Source organism: Agelaius phoeniceus, chromosome 5 (genome assembly GCF_051311805.1).
Source record: "Agelaius phoeniceus isolate bAgePho1 chromosome 5, bAgePho1.hap1, whole genome shotgun sequence".
Classification (NCBI taxonomy): Eukaryota; Metazoa; Chordata; class Aves; order Passeriformes; family Icteridae; genus Agelaius; species Agelaius phoeniceus.
The window spans coordinates 23,685,177-23,706,059 of NC_135269.1; the positions used below are offsets into that span (position 1 = coordinate 23,685,177).

General features: G+C 50.8%; 1 protein-coding gene across 2 annotated transcripts; it reads left to right on the plus strand.

Moving 5' to 3' along the window:
• Positions 1 to 698: 698 nt before the first annotated feature.
• On the plus strand, positions 699 to 19,743 carry SYNGR1 (synaptogyrin 1). Of its 2 annotated transcripts, none has more exons than XM_054631079.2 (4): positions 699 to 958; positions 11,583 to 11,820; positions 12,673 to 12,818; positions 14,142 to 15,357. In XM_054631079.2, exons 1-4 carry the CDS (start codon positions 860 to 862, stop codon positions 14,238 to 14,240), a joined length of 582 nt encoding a protein of 193 aa, XP_054487054.1. In that variant the 5' UTR covers positions 699 to 859; the 3' UTR covers positions 14,241 to 15,357. The 2 variants fall into 2 exon arrangements, with proteins under 2 accessions (XP_054487054.1, XP_054487053.1); XM_054631078.2 differs by lacking the exon at positions 14,142 to 15,357 and adding an exon at positions 15,364 to 19,743 and having other exon boundaries at positions 710 to 958.
• The last annotated feature ends 1,140 nt before the right edge of the window (positions 19,744 to 20,883 follow it).

Genomic DNA, 20,883 nt, shown 5'->3' on the forward strand with positions numbered 1-20,883 from the left:
TTTTCTCCAGGGACCTCTGGAGATCACCTCGTCCTGAGGCAGGGACACCTAGGGCAGGTGACATGGGAAGAAGGCACGAGGTGTCTCCAGAGAGGGAGGCTCCATGACCTCCCTGGGCAGCCTGTTCCAGTTGCCTCTGCCACCTCGAACGTAAAGAAGTTCTTCCTCCTGTTGAAGTGAAATTTGTCGTGTTTTAGCTTATTGCTCTGCTGGGCACCACTGAAAAGTGTCTGGCACATCCACCCACCTTTGAGATATTTATATGCATTAATGAGATCCCTCTCAGTGTTCTGTTCTCCAGAATAAAAAGGCCCAGCTCCTGCAGTCTCTCCTCCTAAGAGACGCTCCAGACCCCAAATCATCTTTGCGGCCTCTGCGGGACCCCCTCCGGCGGCTCCTTGTCCCCTACTTGGGAGTCCAGAGCTGGGCACAGCTCCCTGGGGCCGAGCAGAGGCTGTGGGCGGGCGGGGGGCTGGCCCTGCTGGGCCCCACAGCAGAACCCAGGGGTGGCATCGCCCCCATCCCTGCCCCGGGGTCTGGGTGTCCTGCCCTGGTACCGGAGGTGTTCCCCGCCCCGCAGTGCCCGCACCCCGGGCACTCGGCACCCTGCGGCCCCAGGACCCCGCGTTTGTTCCCGCAATGTGCCGCGGGCGGCCGCGGCGGCGGCGGGGCGGGGGAAGGGGAGGCTGCGCGCTCCCGGCGCGGCGCGTCCCCGTGGGCGGGCGCGCGCGGCTCGTCGCCGCCGGGCTGCCAGGCACGGCTCGGCTCGGCGCGGCTCGGCGCAGCCCGGCTCGGCTCGGCGCAGCCCGGCACCGCCCGCCGAGCCCCCCGCCTGCCTCCCGCCCACCCCCGCGCCGCCATGGACGGGGGCGCCTTCGGAGCGGGGAAAGCCGGCGGCGCCTTCGACCCGCAGGCCTTCATCCGGCAGCCGCAGACCATCCTGCGGTTCGTCTCCTGGGTAAGGCCCCGCCGCCCCCACGGGCAGCACCGACACCGGCACCGGGGCGGGGGGCGGCCCGCCGGGCTGCGGGGGTCGCGGGACTCCCTCACGGGCGGGCGGCCGCCACCGACCCTGACCTTCCCGCACACCTGCATACACACTCACACACTCACATACTCACACAAATAAAATCATTACGCTGTATGTTATATAGCATTATATGTTATTATATGGTATCATCATATGCTGTTATGTATTACATATTTATTGTTATGTGCTTTATATATGCATGTGTATGCGCATGTATCCACATATATATATAATATGCATGTGTCCATCAATATGTCTCCACACAGCCTAGGTCTGTACGCAGAGATATGTACATACATGCTTCCATAGCATTTATGGCTATGCCTCTGTTATAGATATGTTTGTAGGGATCTGTCTCTGGGTTTATATATATATATATATATATATATATATCTGTATGTATAAATGTCCAGGCATATCCACACGTATGCATGCACACAGATGTACAGCTGTATGCACATGTATCTGTGTGTGTGAGTACAGGCCCATATAGGGTGAGAGCAGGCGGGTTTGGGGTTTCTCCCGTGGGGAGGGACAGGGTGAGTCAGGTTGGACCATGACCCTGTCTCCGTCTCTGGTGCTTTCCAGGGTGGGCTGTCTTCTCACTCTTGCATGCCTATCTGTTTATGGTAGACGCAGGGAGAAGGCAGGATGTGGGGTGACAGGGGGAGCCTGGGAGGGGGATGCTGCAGTCCTGGAATTGCTTCCCTGTGGGTCAGAGGGTGCTGGGCTCAGGCCGTGCTGGGGGAGTTGAAGGGGCTGTGGGGGCTGGATGTTGCTCTGCCTTTTACCCCTATCCTCTCAGCCCCCCAGCCTGCTTCCCTGTAGCGTTTTCCTCTTGGTAATTCGCGGGGAAGGGGGCAGGGGGAAAGAGGAACCTAACGGGGGTGTCACGGGAAGGTTTCTCTCTCTTCCCGTGACGCTGATCCATGGCTGCCCATGGGGCTGGCGCGTTTGTTCAAGAAGGTCATTGGGATTAAGGGAGCAGAGCTGCAGCAGCGAGCTGGCGGGGGAGAGATTGAGGTCTGAGCCGGGAGAGGAGAAGGGAGGGCAGGCAGAGCGCCGGGGAGACACATGCGCACGGGAGCTGGGAGGCAAAGCGGCAGGCTGGCTTTGGGAAAATAAAATAAAATAAAAGCAGTGCCAGGTGCAATCAAGGAGGGAAAGGGAAGGTGGCCTGGCTTGCTGGTGGTGGTGCAGAGGCAGCCCTTGCCTTCCCAACCGGGTGGGTGTGTGATATCTCCTCCGGGCGACTTGGAGGGTGGCTGGAGAGTGCCAGGACAGCTGAGGACTTGATTAATGCGGGCATTCTGTCTGTCTGTCCATCTGCCTGAGCTTGTTTACAGTACAGCACATCACACTGGCAGGGGAGAGCTGCTGCTGGGCGCCAGGCAAGGGGGTACACGTGCCCCCCGCCCCTGGGAGGCTGGACTGGAGCCAGCCTGTGTGCCCAGGGATGATGGACGTGATGTGACCTACAAAGGCTCTCCCGTTGCTAATCTCTGTGGCAGAATTTTATGTTTTCTCTATCTGCCTCTCAGTCTGGTGGGTTTTTTTCATCCAAGCACTGCAGGATTTTGGCTTCCCAGAGGCGCCAGGTGAGGGAGAGAGAACAAGAAATACATTTGTTTTTTAATTAGGCACCTAATCTGCTTCAGAGTATCTCAGACACTGTTGGCTTGATTGCCGAGCTCATTTCTGTGCCCTGCAAGGTCTCCCCTGGCAAGAGGCACTTTCTACAGAGCAGCATCTCCTTGGGACCTCATGCTATTTCTCCCTGCCCATCTGACCTTGACAGAGGACAGGATGGGATTTACCCCAGGCACTTCACTTGGCCCTGGAAATTGAGGTTCTTTTGCAGAAGCTGGAGGTCCAGGTCAGCAGTTCAGCAAGGGAGGATGGCATGGCCATCATGGTGCAAGGCTATGCCTTCCTTCTCCTGCTTTTCCACTGGCTTGGTCTTGTGTGTTGTCCTGAGCATCTCTCCTTTAACAAAGCAGGGAAACCGAAAGCTCACCCCAAATATTTAGTTGTAGTTTTGGTCTTTTCTTTAAACTTGAGACCAAGAGAGTTCCCTGTGGGCAGTGAAACCCTCTCTCAGGCTGTCGCAAGCATCAGACCCTTTATGGCCCCTTCCATAAATTGCATGAGCTTTTCTGAAAAAAGACTAGTTTGTGGTTTTCTTCCCTTCTCACTTCCTCTGAGAGAGGCTTCCATGGCTCCAGTGGTCAGAGGTTTTCCATTGTAAATCTGTTTGGTATCTGTTTGCTTTTGTGATCTTTTGCCCTTCACTTTAAATGGTGCTTTTCCGTCCCTGGTGTTTTCCCCTGGGTATTTATAAACTGATTGCATCCATACTTAGACTTTGCAGTGCCAGGCTCTATGAACCAAACTCTTCTGGTGGCCAAGGGCTCTCCCTCCTCGTGGTCTCCCTGAGAATCCTTCCTCTCACATGCTTTTGCATGCACTGAAAGTATTTTGCCTGCCATCTCTGAGATCTCATTTGCCTTTATCCTGCTCACGGTATGAATGGTGCATTGTCCCTCCAGGGCAAGCTGGAGGCTCCTTTTGCCCTGTTTCACGTGATGAGCTTTCACTGAGCAGAAATTCTCATGATTGCTTCCTTAGGCAGTGACCTTGTGCTTGGGTCAGGCTGCCTTTTAGGACACTTCATGATGGCACAGAGGTGCACATGACTTTTTACTAAGAGATACCAAAACTGGCTCTTACCCACGGAGTTTGCAGCCCAATTGAGGCAGCAGCAAATCTCCAGGGAGAACTTCAGGATCAGGAACAGATGGGATGACCAAAGATTATTTCTGTTGCTCCTTGCTGCAGAGGAGATAGGATAAATTTGACAAGGGGAATGCTAAACTGTGGAAAGAGTTTAGCAATTCTGGAACATCTGTCCACCACGACAGTGTTGTGAGACAGCTCAGGTTTCATGGGTGCTTTGGAGAGGTCAGCAGGCACAGCAGAGTGAGTGTCTCCTTCCAGAAAGGTTGCCTGGTGTGTGTGCTGGTGATAGTGGTGGCTCTGTGGGGTTCCTGTGTCAGGTTTGGATGTTTAGGTGACCCAGAAGCTGCAGCTATTGGTGCTACAGCTGGAGCCAGTGGCGTTGGGTGACCCACACTGAGCTGGGGCTGCACAGCTCCAGGATTCTTTTTGAAATAAAGCAGGCAAGTGTGAGCACATCCCTACATATTCCCACTGTGTCCTGACCCACAGGGCAGTGCAGCAGTGCTCTCCACAGCTGGTGCAGGGGAGCTGGTGGCTCTTCTGCAACCCACAGGCGTTGGATATAGCGCTGGCGCCATAAATAAGTAAAATGCTAATTGAAACAGGTTGTTCCAGGTGCTCCTGTCTGCTTGGAAACCTGCTTGCTGGAGAAACTGAAGTGCTGCTTGATGTAAAAGCCTAACAAGGCAAAAGTAACTCAGTTTTTGGAAGCAGGCCCAGCTTGTTTTGACGTGGGCTTGAGTAAGAGTATTTCTAACCAGAGCTGCACAGACAAAGCAGCCCGTTAAAACTTGTCACATAGGTTGAGGTGCCAAGTCCCCCTCTGACACCAAGGACACTGCCTCTCTGAAGGGAGGTTCAGTGAGGAGAGGCACTCAGTCTCCTTTTCCATCACTTGCTGCTGTTGCCACCATGTCCTTTGGCTGATAGGAGCATCCAGAACATTTGAACTGGTACAGGAAGGGCTGTCCCCTGTGTCTACAGGCACAGCACATCCCAAGCAGCTCCAGCTGAGCAGACAAGGCAGGTGAAGGACAGGAACCACATTCCTGGCTTCTCCCTGAGAGGCTGGCACCTGAAAGCTGGAGGATGGGAGCTAGTCACAGCATGGCAGAGAGCCCCATCTCCTGCCTTGCCAGCAGGTCCCTGGCTTGCCACACTCATGCTTGGCTTACAACACCACTAGTCTCTTCCCAAGGACATATAGTATGGGCTTGCAATGGCAGTTAAACTGAGCCTTAGAGCCTGGAGGCCTTGTTAGTCTAAAACCAGCTGCAGCTGGGCTCCCACCTTCCTTCTGTCCCCAGCTAATTTAGCTGAGACCTTGCTCATGTTCCTGACCCATGGCTCATGCTTTCTGCCTCTGCTCCTCCACTCCATTTTGCTGCGGCCCCCATGCTCGCTGGCTGCGTGCTTGTGAGATAAATTGGTGCAGATGAAAGGAATATGGAGGTTCAAAGCATGTGCTCTCAGTCAAGCCCTAGGGACAGTTCTTCATGGGATGCCCTTGCCTAGGTCAGCTTCAAAAGGATTTTTGGGGTTTTGCTGTCATTAAGATTGGGTGAAAGGCTGTGTCACAAGATGAACAACAGATATGCACAGTTGCTCAGTGATTCAGGTTTAATATAGCAGGTTGTGTTGTTTCCAGCACAGCTTTTCCAGGAAGGATCTTGGAGCAGAAACAAATCTCTCATTAATGATATTTCCAGATAAAAATCTGAGAAGTAGCAATAGGGACCAAAGACAGTCAGAAACATGAGCAAAAAATAACCATATGTAGTCTGCTGTTTGAAAACATGAGAGGCATACAGGGGAGAAGCAGAGGAGCTGCGTGGTGATGGGACATGGCTAATGCAAATATTTGTGTGAAACAAGGCAGCAGAGAGGACCTGTGTGGCTGCAAGAGGAGCAGGCACTGCAGGTGGCACGGCATGCCATTCTCTGCCTATGCTGGCACAGCCAAGCCAAGGAGGGGGAGATGTGCCAGAAAGAAAACTGAGCTTTTCATCAGGGAAAAAAAAGCAACTTTTGGGCAGCCACTTTGCTGACCAGTGGCACAGCAATGTAGGGACCATCTAGAAAGTACAGAAGAACTTGGATACCACCATGGATATGGAATTGTGGAGGGCTGTCACCAGCAGTGGTGGGACAGAAGATGCTGTTTAACCATGGGAAGTGCATGAGACATGAGCACAGATCTGGTGGGAGGCAGAAGGGTTAATGGCCAGGCAGTCAGCTGCCAAACCATGTGTAAAAAAAAAGGCTGGCTGGCCAGGAAAGTGTGTCCCAGATCCCATGGCAGGAATTAGGGATGCGGAGCCTTTCTGCCTTTAGTCACCTGCTCCGGCTCAGCCCTGGCTGGGGAGCTGGTGCCACATGGCTGATGGCCAGGGAGGGTGAGCTGGGAGGGAAGTACTGGCACACCCGTGCTTTTCCCCTGTGCCATGTTCAGGGAAATGGGGTCCAGGGAGACTGGCCTCCTTCAGCAGCTGCACAAGGCTCAGACTGTCGAGACTGTGGGCAGGAGTTGTTTGCTGCCTGCGTGGTGCTGGCTGGGGGGAATAAATGGAGGCCGCCTGTTTCCAAGCTGCCAGCCCCATGCATCTCAAAAGCTGCATGTGTTTTCTTCAAAATGAACTAAATACCAGTAGATTTAATGACAATAATAATAATAATTATTATATTCCATGTCTGTGCAGGGCACTCCAAAGCTTTCCAGAGACTCCATTTGCAAGTGGCTGAATGAAAATGAAAGCCAGATCATCTCTGCCAGTTTATCATTTGCACCGTCTCCTGCTCTTGCTTTCTTTTTAAACAGAAAAATTTCATTCCTGGTCATTACCAGATCAAACTCAGAAGAGGTTATGGCTTCGTTCTGCCGGAGGGGGATTTGATTTAAAGTCCCACGAGGAATATTATGTCATTAAACTATTTCCTCTCTATAACAGAATAAAAAAGGGGGTATGTGAGAGGGAGAGGCAGCACGCAGTGCGACAGAGGCTCTGACTGGAGGGCATTGCAGCCAGCCCAAGCAGGCAGCTCGGCAGAAACCCTCTTCAGCCTCATCCCAACCACAGCCACCATGGGGATCTTGGGGATGAAGTCAGGAAGGCAGCCTGACAAAGTGCTGGGATGAGGTACAGGAAAATCCTAATGCACTGCCAGAGGCTGGCCGTGCTTTGCATCCATCACATGATGCTCAGGAGCGTCTGATGCACGGCTGGGGATGGGCAGCATGGTGGAAAGCACCTCACATGATGCTCAGGAGGTTTTGCCTGGCTTTCTGCAGGGTTGAGCCTGCAGTGGGGAGGGACTGGAGAGCCTCTCTTCTCATGTCTCACCTTTGCCTTTGGCAAAACCAGATCACCTAGTTTACCAAGGGGGAAAAAAAAAGGTGTTTTATGACAAGAGGCAGAATTTTGCCTGGTTGGCACTTTTCTCACTGTAATGAGCCTTTACATGCTTGTAATGGCCAGCATGAGCCCCTTGAGAAACAAGGAAAGGAAAACTCTCAGCTTCTCTGTCTCCTCCCTGCAGTGCTAAGCATTAAGTTCATTTTGCTGCGTCTCTTGGCACAGTGCTCTGCCTGTGTCAGCTTTGCAATGCACCTGGCTCTGGCTGCACTTGGTGTCCTCAAAACTCTTGGATGGAAACAGGAATCGAGGAAAATGATTGCAACAACCTATATGGACATGGTGTGTAAGGAGCAGTGAAGTGGAGCAAAGCCCAGTCCCAGTAGCAGGGCTGAGTTGGTCAGATCTTTTCCACGTGCTCTTTTCTGTCCCTTTTTTGAGTGTAGCCAAATATATTACTGCTTATTAAATGAGTACCTCCAGACAGGCCACACATCTGCCCAATTGATGTTGTTCTTGGAGGCTTAAAGAAACCCTCTCAACCTAAAAATCTAGTTAGTTCAAGTCTGTTAACTGACTTAAGTAGCCTTGCTGAAGAAATGAGGCCGCTTAAGAGCACAAAGCTGGAGATGGTTGGCTGGTTTTCATTACCAAGCATAGGAAAGTGGCCAGTGATCTCCCTCTGCAGAGTGGAAGTATGGGCTGCATTCGGGAGCCTCGGGAGACCTCCTGTTGGCTTGCAGACAAGCCACTTGTCTGCATCTCACTTCTCAGTCAGGAGAAGACTTCTGCCATCTTCTCCTTGCCTCCTCTTTGCAGTTGGATGTGTATTTTGGGCCACTTTATCAATGGCTGTAGGCAAGGCTTTGTGCAGCAAGTGTCAAATGGGGCGAGAAGACACAAGCAGCAGTAACACAGAGCAGTAAGAGGCTTGTGCCAGTGCTGTTGGTCACTGGTGTTTCCTTACAAGTCCTGCAGATGTGCCAGGAACAGGAACGTAAACACTTCATCCTTGAAACTTGGTGCTTTGTTTATAATCTAAGCAGTCATTCATTCTGCATCTGCTGCTTAGATCATCTTTCAGGGCATGGATTGTGAAATCAAGGAAATAAAATATATTTGCTCTTTCTAAGATGACTTGCCACATCAGTGAGCTTCCACCCAGCTGCTCCCTTACCAACAAGGAATAGCTGCCATGGATGAAGTGTGCAACTGCTTCTCCTAAAGGCTGCAAGATCTAAGCTCATAACTATGATTTTTTTTTTAGAAAATTGTTTGTCACAACAGTTTCCAGGGATGGACATCATGGCAATGAAAGAGGTGATGTTGCCTGGCAGCAGCAGCAGCAGCAGCAGTTGGTTCTTTTGCTGTCCAGGTCTGCCTGGAATCTCTGGTTTGAGCCTGCCCATTCTTGCCCAGTCAGTGTAACCCAGCCCAGCTCAAGGCTTCTGTGCACAGTGGGCATTTTGCTGTGCCACCAGGGTGGTGACAGGCTGGCAAAGGGAGCACACCCTCTCTTTGCCCTCTCTGCAGTGCCAGGGAGTGGAGCATGGATCAGAGCTGATGCCAATGGTGTGGAAAACACAGAGAGAAGGAGACATCTTGTAAGCTAGTGTGCTTTGGTCCATAGAAAGCTTTCCTAAGGACAAAGAGTACTTTGGGATGGCTGTTTCAGGACAGAGGGGATAAGCATCCACAGTGTCTTATTCTGCTCACAAGTGAGAACATGCTTAGTGAAGAAGAATCTCCCTAGAAAACTCCTAAGATCATCTGAACCCAGATGCTTGCCTGTAAATATCCCTTGGGCACCTCCAGGCTAGGAAACAGGTTTCTCTTCATAGGAGAGAAGTCTGGCATCTTGGCTGACTGCAGGTGGAGAAAGGAAGTTAGAAATGCCACCTCTGCTTGAAAATTAGGGAGAGGGAGATGTTCCTCTAGTCTTGTGACTCTAAGCTGTGCCTTTATGATGTGCCAGCATAAAAAGATATGAAAGAGCAAATGCAAAAAGAAATTATTCTGTCCAGCCCAGCAGCAAACCCAAAGGTAGGAGCAGAGAGGAGATGTGTATCAGGATGTATCTCCACAAATGTGTCTCTGGGGAGAGACCATTGCAAAAGTTCATTCATCCCAAATGATTAAACAGAGACTCGCAATAAATCTCATTGCAAAGGTTTGTCTGACTCAGGGAGTCAACATTTTACTAGTTTTGAGTCCTAAACCAAAACTGAACAGCAGACTATGCTACTTTAGAGGCTGTTCCTCATCTTCCAAAGAGAAGATAGGCCTTCTGTGTGATGCTGCAGAAAACAGGGCACCCACTTTGTAAGCTCAATATATGGAGATTGGTACTTCAGGTGTCAGCATCAGTGCTGGTCACAGCCTCACATTGGGATGTCACTTCAGGAGTCTGTCAGCTCTCCCTTGGGTCAGAAGAGCAGGGTGTTATATTCAATGACCCTAGCAGACCTGCCAGCCCAGCCTGTTGTGAAGGTGTGTGAGACATCCTACTGAAAGAGCCTAGCTGTAATTTTCTGCAATTTTGCTGCTTTCCAAACCATTCAGGCTGAAATTTTGAGGACTAAATCTTTGCTTCTAACAGAATAGATTCTTATTTAATTTTCACAGGCAAGTTCTGCAAAATATGATCAATCTTGATTTGCAAGAAGAAGGAGGAGGAGGAGGAGGAGAAATCAGTTATTTTACTTCTAAACTTAAAAAGCTCTTATGATTTTCAGAGAACCCATATAGCTCCTACGCTTAGGAACACCAGCTTCCAGCTTTTTTTAGTTTGCTCTAGTGTGATACACCCAGTTTCAACAACCCAAGTGTGACCCAATTACAAGACTTGAGGTGAAAAACTAATATTGGTTGTCAGTGGATATTTGTTGGAGTTTTGCAGGTGAAACGTGGTTGATGTTGAGTGTCTGCCCAAGGGCTGTAGAGGGGCTCTGAGTAAGGCTTTTCCTCTGGATCTTGATGGCACAGGCCAAGCAGCAGAGGTCTGTGCTTTGGATCTCAGGTATCTGACCTCACTGATAATAGGTGGTGTATTGGGTTGGCATTAATCAGCCATTTTCCCTGCAGTCACAAAGCTGCTTCTCTGCTTTCTGGGTTGTCTTCTGGTGCTTGGTTGGGTTAAGTGGAACTGGGGTCCTGACCAGGCAAACACTCAGACCAAGCTCCACTTCTTACAGGAGACTTGACCTCCTCATCTTCTTGTGTGCTGCTTTTCCTTGGGGATGGGAGGGTGGTTTCAAAGGTGCCAAGTCTTGTTGTGCAGACATCTCCCAGGCTGGCAGAGTACCCTGGTGATGCCCTAGTGCACTTCATATGTAATTTCATCCCATGCTTGAGGTCCCATTCCCATTTCCCTGAGGCTCTTCTTGCAGGCAGCATCCAGTCAGCTGTTCCTAGTGAGGGTCTCCAGATGACTCGCAAGGAAAAATCTGTACATGCTGCCTTAATATTCCCCTCTTTCTTCTGTGGGGAAGGGGAAGCTGTTTATTTGAGATGCAAGGTGCAGGACTGGGGCTGCTGTAAATAGCTCTGTGCTTTGGTGAACCTGCTGTGTCAAAGAGGGACAGCCTTGTGGCAGGCGGTGAAGGCTAAGCCCATGAGCAAAGATTAGACCAGCAACTGCGGATTAGGGCATTTCTACCTGGACTCATCCTTAATTCTGCCTGATTTAAAATAACATGCAGTGGCAGTGGTGGTGACAGGTAGGGAGGACTCAAAGTGGCCCCTTACAAGTGGACCTGGAGTGGGGATGTTTGGCCCCTGAAATCTATGGGGAGGGTTGGAGGGTGTTGGCATATGGGTGAGTGGACAGGATAGGTGGTGTCATGGAGTGGGCTGATGGAAAACTGGTGGAGAGAGGTGTGTAGTGTGGGGAAATGGGGAGAACAGAAGCCCAGCAGAATGGAGCTGCAGAGCAAGCAGGGCTGTGGATTGTGGGAAGGTGGATGGGGTAAAGAGCGTAGTAGCTTGATAGATAAAATCAGTGAACAGATGCCTGGTAGAAACAATTAATCTCTTGAAGAGAAAGGAGTGAGTGGGAGAGTAAGTGCAAATTAAGAGGATTTCCACTACTAGAAGCCATTGTATGCAGGCACCCACACCAAAACCATATCCCAATTTACATTCCATGTCACCTCCCTGTGTGTCTGTGGGAAGCCACCCTTATTCCAGATTGCAACTGCTTTGCATCGCTTTAGGTCAGATGGATAAAAAGGTTCAATCTAAAAATGTCCTATTATAAGTTAATCCTCAGAAATAAAATGAGACCATGTTCCCAGTAAATTCCCTGTGGCTACAACCCAAGCAAGTCAGCCGGGCAGGAGCTCAGCAGAGCAGAAAGGTGCTGGTGAAGGGTGTCTGTCCCCTGCAGAGCTCTGCTCCTTTCTGCTGGTGCAGAGAGATGGGGCTTGCCCTGATGTGTCTCTGGCCTCCCTCCCCTCCAGGTGTTCTCCATCGTGGTGTTCGGCTCCATTGTCAATGAAGGGTACGTGAACCGTGTGGATGAGGTGGAAGAGCACTGCATCTTCAACCGCAATCACAATGCCTGCAACTATGGCATTACCGTGGGTGTCCTCGCCTTCCTCAGCTGCCTTCTTTACCTGGCCCTGGATGCCTACTTCCCGCAGATCAGCAGCGTCAAGGACCGCAAGAAGGCAGTGCTCTCGGACATCGGCGTCTCAGGTGAGCTTCCAGCCCTTTGGCCCTGCTGGCTTATTCCAGCCCTCAGGCAAACTGCTCAGTGTCAGGCTCCCCATGGAGTATGTCAGAGGGACCAGGAATGGAGTGAGGGCAGGAGCAGGTGAAGCACCTGGATTTGCTAAGGACTTTGGGCTTGCAAGTTCTTTCACAGTTAGTCCCTTGCCTAGCCATCCTATGTACAGCTGACAAGAGAAGGGGAGGGATTGTGCCCTGCTTTTCTGTTGCTTTGGACTGCCCATTTCCCTCACTGCCAGGTGTCTGCCTGTGCTTGGCAGAGGGTGAGTACCTTCTACCTTCACCCTTTCCTGGGGGCACAGGTGTTAGTGATCTTTCAGCACCTTTCCTTGATGTGAGTTCCTGAGCTGTTCTGTCCTGAGCACAAGCTGGTCTCCGTGTAACTGCAGACCAGCTGCTTCCCACTCTTTTGCAGCTCCCGTGGAAGGAATTGCTCTTTGCTTGTCCTTGCAGGACAGGATTGTGAAGCAGTGGCTGTTTCATAGAGCCCAGGTGATTGCTCTAGTACTGGAAGCCCTTCAGGCTCCCTCCCAAGGCCAAATGCAAGTCCTATGATCAATCCAAACACAAGCAAATGCACTCTCCTGAGGTGCTCTCTGCAGACACCTCTTGGTCACCTTGACAGTTTGCTGTCAGGGAGCCTGCCAGCTCACTTGGGCTCAGACTGGCTGAGCAGTCAGTTTGGCCCAGTCTGCAACACAGTGGTGGGTCTCAGAGTTGAAATTTCCAGAGAAATGTAATATGTATATGTTATGCTCATGCATATCTTCTTGTTGTCTTTGTCCTTCCCTTTGGCACACCGGTGGTGGTCCATCCCAGCCTTTTGGGCATTCCTCTGGTTCGTTGGCTTCTGCTTTCTGACCAACCAGTGGCAAGCTTCGAAACCAGAGGACAACCCCCTGAATGAGGGAGGGGATGCAGCCCGAGCAGCCATCACGTTCTCGTTCTTCTCCATCTTTACCTGGGTGAGTAGAGTAGCCATGACATGGGATCAAATGTCCTCTGTGCTGTATTATCTTGTGAGGAAGGAAAGGAGACTGGCTAAGAGTGGGGCCCCTGGGATCTCAGTTCACATGGCTTCTGAGAAGGAAATGCAGGAGAGGAAGCGGTTGAGAAGTAAACTTGGGACTCAAAAACTTGCATGGAAATAAGTTTTAGAGCACTAATAAGTACAGTGAGCAAGAGAGTTTCATATCCCTGTAAGGAGCATTCTCAACAGACCTTTAATAAGACCTTGGACAAGCCAGCTCCCCAGCCACCATTGTCATAGAATCATACAAAAATTTGGGTTGGAAGGGACTTTTAAAAGGCCATCTAGTCCAACCCCCTGCAAAGACCAGGGACATGGTCAACGAGATCAGATGGCTCAGAGCCCAGTTCAATCTGACTTTGAATGTTTGCAGGGATGGGGCATCCACTACCTCTCTGGACAACCTGTTACTGTTTTCTCTGTGTGTCAGAGGACTTCAACATCATGTTCACCTTACAGACACTAAACAGAGAAGGGAGCTGCAGGCCAGGGGTTGCACCCATCTCCCTCCCACCTTTGCTCCCATCATGCAAGATGTCATCATTGTTCTTCTGGATTCTGCACCCACCACTGGAGTGCCACATCACTGGGTTGCCTTTAGGAAGGTGATAGTCCTGTCTTAAGACTGCCCTTTCCTCAGAAGTTCTTTATTGCCAGTTTCCTGGAAAAACTGTTGGGTGAAAGATAAATATCTCTGATGACTTCCTCCTGCCTCTGACTGCACCAAGCACAAGTGATTTTTTTCTGAAGTGACAGGATAGTGCCAAGCAGGAAAGCATTTTACCCTTGTCTCCATGCATAAGCCCTTGTGGCTTTATCTTCTCCTCTTCCTACAGGCCCTGATGTTGGGCAGGGGCCAGATAGGAAAGGTGCCATAAAACCAAGGAGCTGTCAAAGAGGAAGGGGGGCTGCAAAGGGTTGTGCTGTCAGCACCCTCACCACGGTGACACCAGGCAGGATTGAGGGACAGCAGTGTGTGTTCCCTTCATGAGCTGTGTCCTGCACTCGAGAGCTGCCAAAAGCTCCTTGTGAGCTCCAGCAGAAAGTGAGACAAGCAGCAGGGTTTTTGCAAGGGGTCCCTCAGGACACTTTTGGAGGTGCCATCACCTGCAGTGATCCTCTCCCATGCACAGGCTTGCGAGTGGCCAAAACGGCATCCTCTTCCCTTAATTCCTCAGGTTTTTTTTATTTCAGTCAAACACTCTGGTTTGCTCTACCTTACTGATTCTCCTTCCCACAACCCTCTCTCTCCTCACAGGGCTGCCTCGCATTTCTGGCTTTCCGGAGACTCGGAGACATTAATTTTCAGGAGGAATACAATACCCTGTTCCCTAACTCCCCATCCTTGCTGCCTTAGTGCCCCTTGCTGATGGGAGAATTTGGGGGAAGGGGTGGAGGGATGCAGCTGGAGGAGGTCACTGAGCAGAGCTGGTTCCAATGCCCTGACTATGAATGTGTGCTCACTGCAGGGCATGGGATGGGAAGATATGGGCCATTGAATTGGAGTGGGGTTGTCCATTAAATGGGGAATCTCCCTCTGGAGAGTTGGAACTGGCAATTTCTTCTCCTCTTCTGCTCCCTTCTCTCCCTCACCCATACCTTAACTAATGCTGTGTAACACCACTGTGCCTTTTTTTGATGACTGCTCAGACCTAATACTTCAGCCAGGAGATGCCCTCTGCCCCGACTATTTTATCTCTTCCATTTCTTCCCAGACCTCATTCCCCAAAAACCTCTCCCCTGTCACTTGCTAGACTCCTCACCTCTCTCAGGGATGCTCTGGGACAATTAGCCATGCCTGCTGAACCCCGTGCCCAGGCTCCTGCAGTCCTCCAAAGGTGCTTGAGGCAGGAGACAGCAGTTTGCTTGCTAACTGTCCCCTGGTCTGGGAAGCAGCTGCCTTGCTTCCTGCTGCTCCTTCCCAAGGTCTGTGCTACACCTTGCAGATGTTGACTGGTGAAGGTGTTTCAGGGGGTGACCTCTACCTCAGTACATTGTGTCAAATCCTGCTCTCGTTACTGGCCTTTACAAGTCAAATGGCCTCATGGACGCAGCCCAGCAGCCAAGCCCTCTGGTGTTGCCAAGGCAGATTGCCTTCCCACAGCCAGGAGGGGCTGACTGGGATAACTAGTGCCAACTGAGCCTCTGCCACCTGTGCAATGTTGGTGAAACCCCACTGGCGGACAGGAGGTGCCCTGAACATCCCAGAGAAAGCAGGGAGCCTTGGCAGGCTGCACACAGCCAGCTGGTCTTGCAGCCATCCCTGCTCTCTCTCCTTGTGGGCTCATGTTTTCTGTGGGAGAGTGTGGACTTCCACGCTCGTGGGGCGTTTCACCGGCAATCTGCCAGGCGGGCCTCGCACACTAATCCGTAACCACTACTAACCCACTTTTGTTTGTTTCTCTTTTTCGGTACGTTCCTCCTCTTTTTCCTCTTCCCTCTCTGCTTCCCATGTCTTCCCTCCACCTCCTCCCTTAAAGGTGGGCCAGGCGTTCCTGGCGTATCAGCGTTTCCAGTTGGGTGCCGATTCGGCCCTCTTCTCCCAGGACTACATGGACCCAAGCCAGGACTCCGGCATGCCTTATGCTCCCTACACGAACGAGGAGGATGCTCCAGATGCGGTGGGGACGTACCAGCAGCCCCCTCCAGCAGATGCTTTCGACACCGAGACACAGGGGTACCAAACGCAGAACTACTGAGCCACCGATGCCCCTTGCCCTTCCCCTTTCCCTTCTGCCCCCGTTCCCACTGCCGGCAGAAAGCCGAGGCACAAACAAGACACGTGCATAGTGGTACAAGAGGTGGCTCTCAGCTATGCTCCAGCCTTCTGGGTCATCTGTTTTTATTTATTGTTTTTAAAAAAGGCAAAAAAAAAAAAGGAAAAAAAGGTTTCCCCATCACCTATTCCTTCTCCTCTCCCACCAAGCTACCTGCCAGAACCAAATTCTTCCAAAATCTGCACTTCGATAGGAAAGTCCCTCCTTTCTTCCTCTCCCAATGCCTTGTTACAGAGGGCAGAGTCTGTCTTGTGGACAGGAGAGGAGCTATGGCACTGGCAGGGCAGGGGAAAGGGTGTTGGAGGCAGAACAGAAGAAATGAGAGGGACCGGGGACCTTCCTAGAAGTGAGGGTATTGCTAAAGGCTGGAGTAGATGTGGGAGCATCCACATTGGTTTGGAGCACCTGGTGGTTCAGGGAGGAGAATGGTGTTGGAGTCAGCATTCAAGAGTGTGAGGAGGGGCCTAGAGGACAGAAGGAACAGCATTCTCCATGTAAAGACAAGGGACCTTTTCCCTGCAACATGCTAGTGAGGGAGAGGGCCTTTATTTTTAGAGGGCTTGGGAGAAGTGGTATTGGAGAGGAGGAGAGTACAAGAAGAAAAAATGGGAAGAGAAAACGGAAGATTTGCAGGTACAATCAGAAATCGCAGGCATGTCTGTAGGGTACAGCAAGAGACTGAGCAGAGCAGAGGGGTGGTGCCCTGAGATTCAGTCCTTCCTCAGCCCCCTTGGATTGAGGTGGGATGATTCCCCTCGGCTGTACATCCTGCTAGTCACTGCTCTTCCCAGTCCAGTGTTTGATGAAGCAGGAGGGGAGCCATGCCCAGCCTCTGGGCCCAGACACAGTGCCTGTGGGAGGAAGGATGGAGGAGATGGGCTTTCTTGAAGAGAGCCTTCAATCCCAGCTGGGCTGGTTCGAGGGGGAGAGGGGAGCTTTGTCATTTCACCCAGACCAGGAGGAAAAGAAAGACAGTTTTGCTCCTCAGGTCCTGTTGAACCTTCCTCTGTTTCTCTGTTCCTTTACAACAGTGCAAAGCCTCTTGCTGACACCATCTTTGTAGCACACAGGAATGGAGGAGGACCCCACTTAGGAAGAAATACTGCTGCTGGGATAGCCAGCATGTGTCTGGCTCTTGCACAGAGTGCAGCCAAGCAGGAGGGGTCCTGCCCTCTACGGCTGCGCTTTGCCTCCCACTCAGATAGGGAAGAGGTCTTGGTGTGCAGAGAATTGGTTGGGGCCAGACCGAGCTGTCTGAAAACTGGTCTTTCTGTACTTGCCATAGACCATACCTCAGTGCTCTTCTGCAGCGTCTCAGATCCTGGCTGACTTTAAAGCCTCGCCTAGGTGGCAGCAGTGACTGTTAGATAGAGCTCTTATGGGTGTCATTCCACACTCCTCATGACTTTGCTCCAAGTAAAGACACAACTGTGGAAGCCCACTCTTTGTCCCAAGTTAAAAGTTAGGTCTGTGCATGAAGACAGATTCCAGGTTTCCTCTAAATGGAAATAATTCAGCAATAGCTACCTAGACAATTCTCCTGGGCACAGACATCTCTCAGAGCACAAGAAGCAGGCTTGCAGAAGTGAGGAGCTCCATCCCCCAGACAGCCACCCTGCTTGATGCAACACTGGTCCCAGTAGCAGAGATCAGCAGCAGATCCAAAATCTGTCAGTGCCTGCACTGCACATCCAGCCTATTCCTCATAGCCCCCTTAGGAGTGGGGAGAATGGGACACAGGTCTGGGCTGTGGTTGTGTGACTATCTCATCTGGAGGACACCAAGGTTACCAGTCCTTCCCTCCTCCCAGTGCCCCACAAAGATAAGGAAGGGGTAGAAACTGTAGAGCAGCAGGGGGAAGTGGAGCAGTGTTCTCCCCTGTATATACAGGCACCATTTCTCCCTGTTCTTCCAGCACATTTGTGCTGCTGCTGGTGGCTGTCCCCATGGCTTGTCCTCCCCAGGCTTGGCCCATCTCACTGGTTGTTACCCACTGGTGAGGACAGGAGAGGGGATCAGGTAGCCCTAAGGACACAGCAGGAATGACTGGGCACAGGCACACATCCCTTGCTCTGTGCCTATGAGTGAATGCAATACTGTAAATAAGAGGGGTGCCTTTTGGAAGGAAGCCCCTTGAGCTTCATTTTCTGTGGGTTCAGCCTAATATTTAGGCTTGGGACGGGTTTACTTTATTGAGAGAGGTTTGTTGTGACTGGATGTGGGGGAGCACCCTCCTGTTTGTCTCCCACCAGGGAAGAAGAATGAATGATGAGGTGGAGCAGGAGAGAAGTGAGTTGTACTCACCTAGATTCATCTGTGTCATCCTTCATGCTTTCCTTTGGGGTGTGGGGAGGGAACCGAGAGGAGGTGGAGGCTATAAGGAACCATCCCTCAGCACAAAAATATGTTGTACCTTTTGGGATGTCCCTCCTCTGTGAGTGACTGGGCACATAAGGAGAGGTACAGGCAGTATGTAGGGGATCTACCTGGGGCTCTGTTTTGGGGTGTGGTGCAGGAGCATCTTGCATGCCCCTTCTCCCATCAGAGTTACGTAGGTGGCTAAACACCATTTGGGGCTGACTAATGAGCAAGCTTTTCTTTATCCTCTTGGGCTTGCTTCCCTCATGTAACCAGCTGATGGCTCAGGTGGGCTTGAGGCGGAATGAGCCACCCGCTCAGAACCAGCACTTCAGTGGGACTTGAGCCAAGTGACTTCATCTTGGGTGACTTCCCATCTCTCAGTTGTTCTCCTTGCTTTGTGTCATAAGAAAAGAATTGATGTGACACTACAGCAGTAGATACTCAGACAGCTTCTTGCTTTTGCTCATGGGAGAAGACATACTCTGCTTGGGTTTGTGTGCTTTCAGCCTTTGCAGTGGAGGGTTGGTGGTGGCAGACCTGGGAGTGGTCTGCCACTCTGGGGACTCTACTTGTTTGCATGTAGCCCTTTAAAATGCAGAATGCAGTTTCTAGTGGCATTTGGCTGGTTCTGTAGCTGATGAGACATACAGACCTACCAAAAGGGCTGGTTATCTTATCTTAGGTGCTTCTGATAAGGTGCTGCCTATTTCTGGTGATCATAGGCGAGACCTGAGCAGCTGACTGGAACATGTCCCTTTTACATTCTAAGTGTGGGTGAGATCAGCCCTGCTCTAGAGATTAGGAGATCAGAGGGAAGGCTGTATAAGCAAAATGATAAGGCAGCTTTCTTCCCCCTCTGCCATTTGTTCCGATAACAGGGATTACACATCCCTTGTTGGAAGCAATGGCCCCTTAATGTCTTCTTATTTTATGAAGCCCCCAAGTAAGGGACTGTTTTGTGGAAGCAGAGGCTGTGAAGGGCAAAGAGATGATGAAATGTTGCCCCAGTTCTGTCTGTGCATTCAGCCTCCTGATGTGTCCCCATCCCTGGCTCACCCATGTCCCCACTACCCCGTTCATCACCTCATCACATGCCCTTCCTCTCTGCGTTATTCCTGGCAGTTCCCACAGGGGAGGAGGTGTCTTTGTCCCTGTACCCTTGCAAGCACTTGGGAGGACCCAGGAAGGCAGCATTGCAGGGTGATTCCCACAGGAGTCTCAGCTCCCATCCCCAGAGCAGGTACAAGGTAAGGAACCCAGTGAGGCCACCTCATGCAGCAAGTTCAAACCATCCATCCAGACAACTCCCTGCTGCCTGTGTGGCATTTGTAACATCACCTGGGCTGCCCTGCCCCTTCCCCTGCCACATTACTGCCTGTGTATAGTATATATATTATATATATATATTTAAAGAGATGTATAATATAAAGCTATACATATATACGTATACCCGATGACTCATGGATGGCCTGCCGCATACAGGATCCTCTGAGTGGTCTTGTCTAAGCCCGAGTGTCCCTTCAGCCCTCCTCCTCCTCCTCCTCCTCCTCCTCCCCCTGCCCCCCGTCCCTTCCAAAATTCAACTACAGCAAACCCCGCCACCTCGGCACCTGTGTTTACAATGTCCTATATATTTGTGGTTAACAAAGTGAAGGTGGTAACTACTGGTGTCTCAATAAAGTTATGACGTTCAAAATAACCATACTATATGGAAAAAAGAAATGGTCTGGATTTTCTTCTTTGGGGAGGGACGGCTTTTTTAGCTTGGTTGGCTGCAAGAGCGTTGGCTCCTGTGCTCCTGCATGGCCAAGCTGGCAAGTTTAGTGACAATCAGTGGCTTGGATGGAGGAAAGAAACCTAAAGAGCTGCCCTTACTAAGATGTTTCGGTGGAAACTAATGGTTGTATGTTTTACTTGGCCTAAGTTTCAAATCACACACACCATCAAGTGTCTCTCACCTAATCAGTAGGAAAACTTGAGGAATCTGACATGCCATGTTAGAAGTGGACTCTTACTGTGAAAAGGATGTGGCAATAGGAGGTGTGGATGGGGGACTTACAGGAATATAGGATACAAATCCATATGGAAAGAAACACCTGTATTTCCACACCCAGGGAAGCAGAAGTGTTTAGTCCTTTGATGTGTCTTTATCTTTAGTCATCTATGTGTTACCATTGCTCAGGTGTCTGCTGTACTGCAGGTGTTCAAAACATAATCAAATCCTGGGAAATGAGCTCTCAGGACCATTGTCCACAGTGAGTGTCAGTGATTGGCAGCCCATCACTAAAAAGATCTTGTTCCAACAGGCTTTGCAATAAAAATGAAATTCAAAATCCCATCCTGTGCTGATGCTTAGCTAAAGCTTCCCTCTCATCCCCTTTTAATGAGTCTGTCACCCAAGTACCTGAGTATCACATCTCCCAACCTTTGTAGGTTTGAGGACAGTAAACAGAGGTACATGATGGTAAACAGGCTCCAGCCAGTCCTCCAAACTGTCTCCCCTCTTTGAACCACTACTGAGCACACGCTGCAGCTGCACATCAGATTATGTGCAAAAGTGTTGGTGGACCGACCCATCTGTTTCATGATTAATCTTTGTTTGGACAAAGACCCTTCCTACGGTCACAGCTTTTGGGGTGGATGTTTTGTGGAGATACCAAGCCCACAGAAAGGCAAATATCTGTGTTGGCAGCAGGCGGTGTTAAGAACTGGTGAGACAAGATGTTGCCAAAAGCAAGCATTTCAGATGAGTAGGACTCCAACATTACTAGTTTGTTTGTGTTTTCTAATCATTTGAAATCTCTTTAGTTTTGCTCTCTGGTATTTCACATGCTTATGAGTCATGTTTTGAAGCTTCTCCCT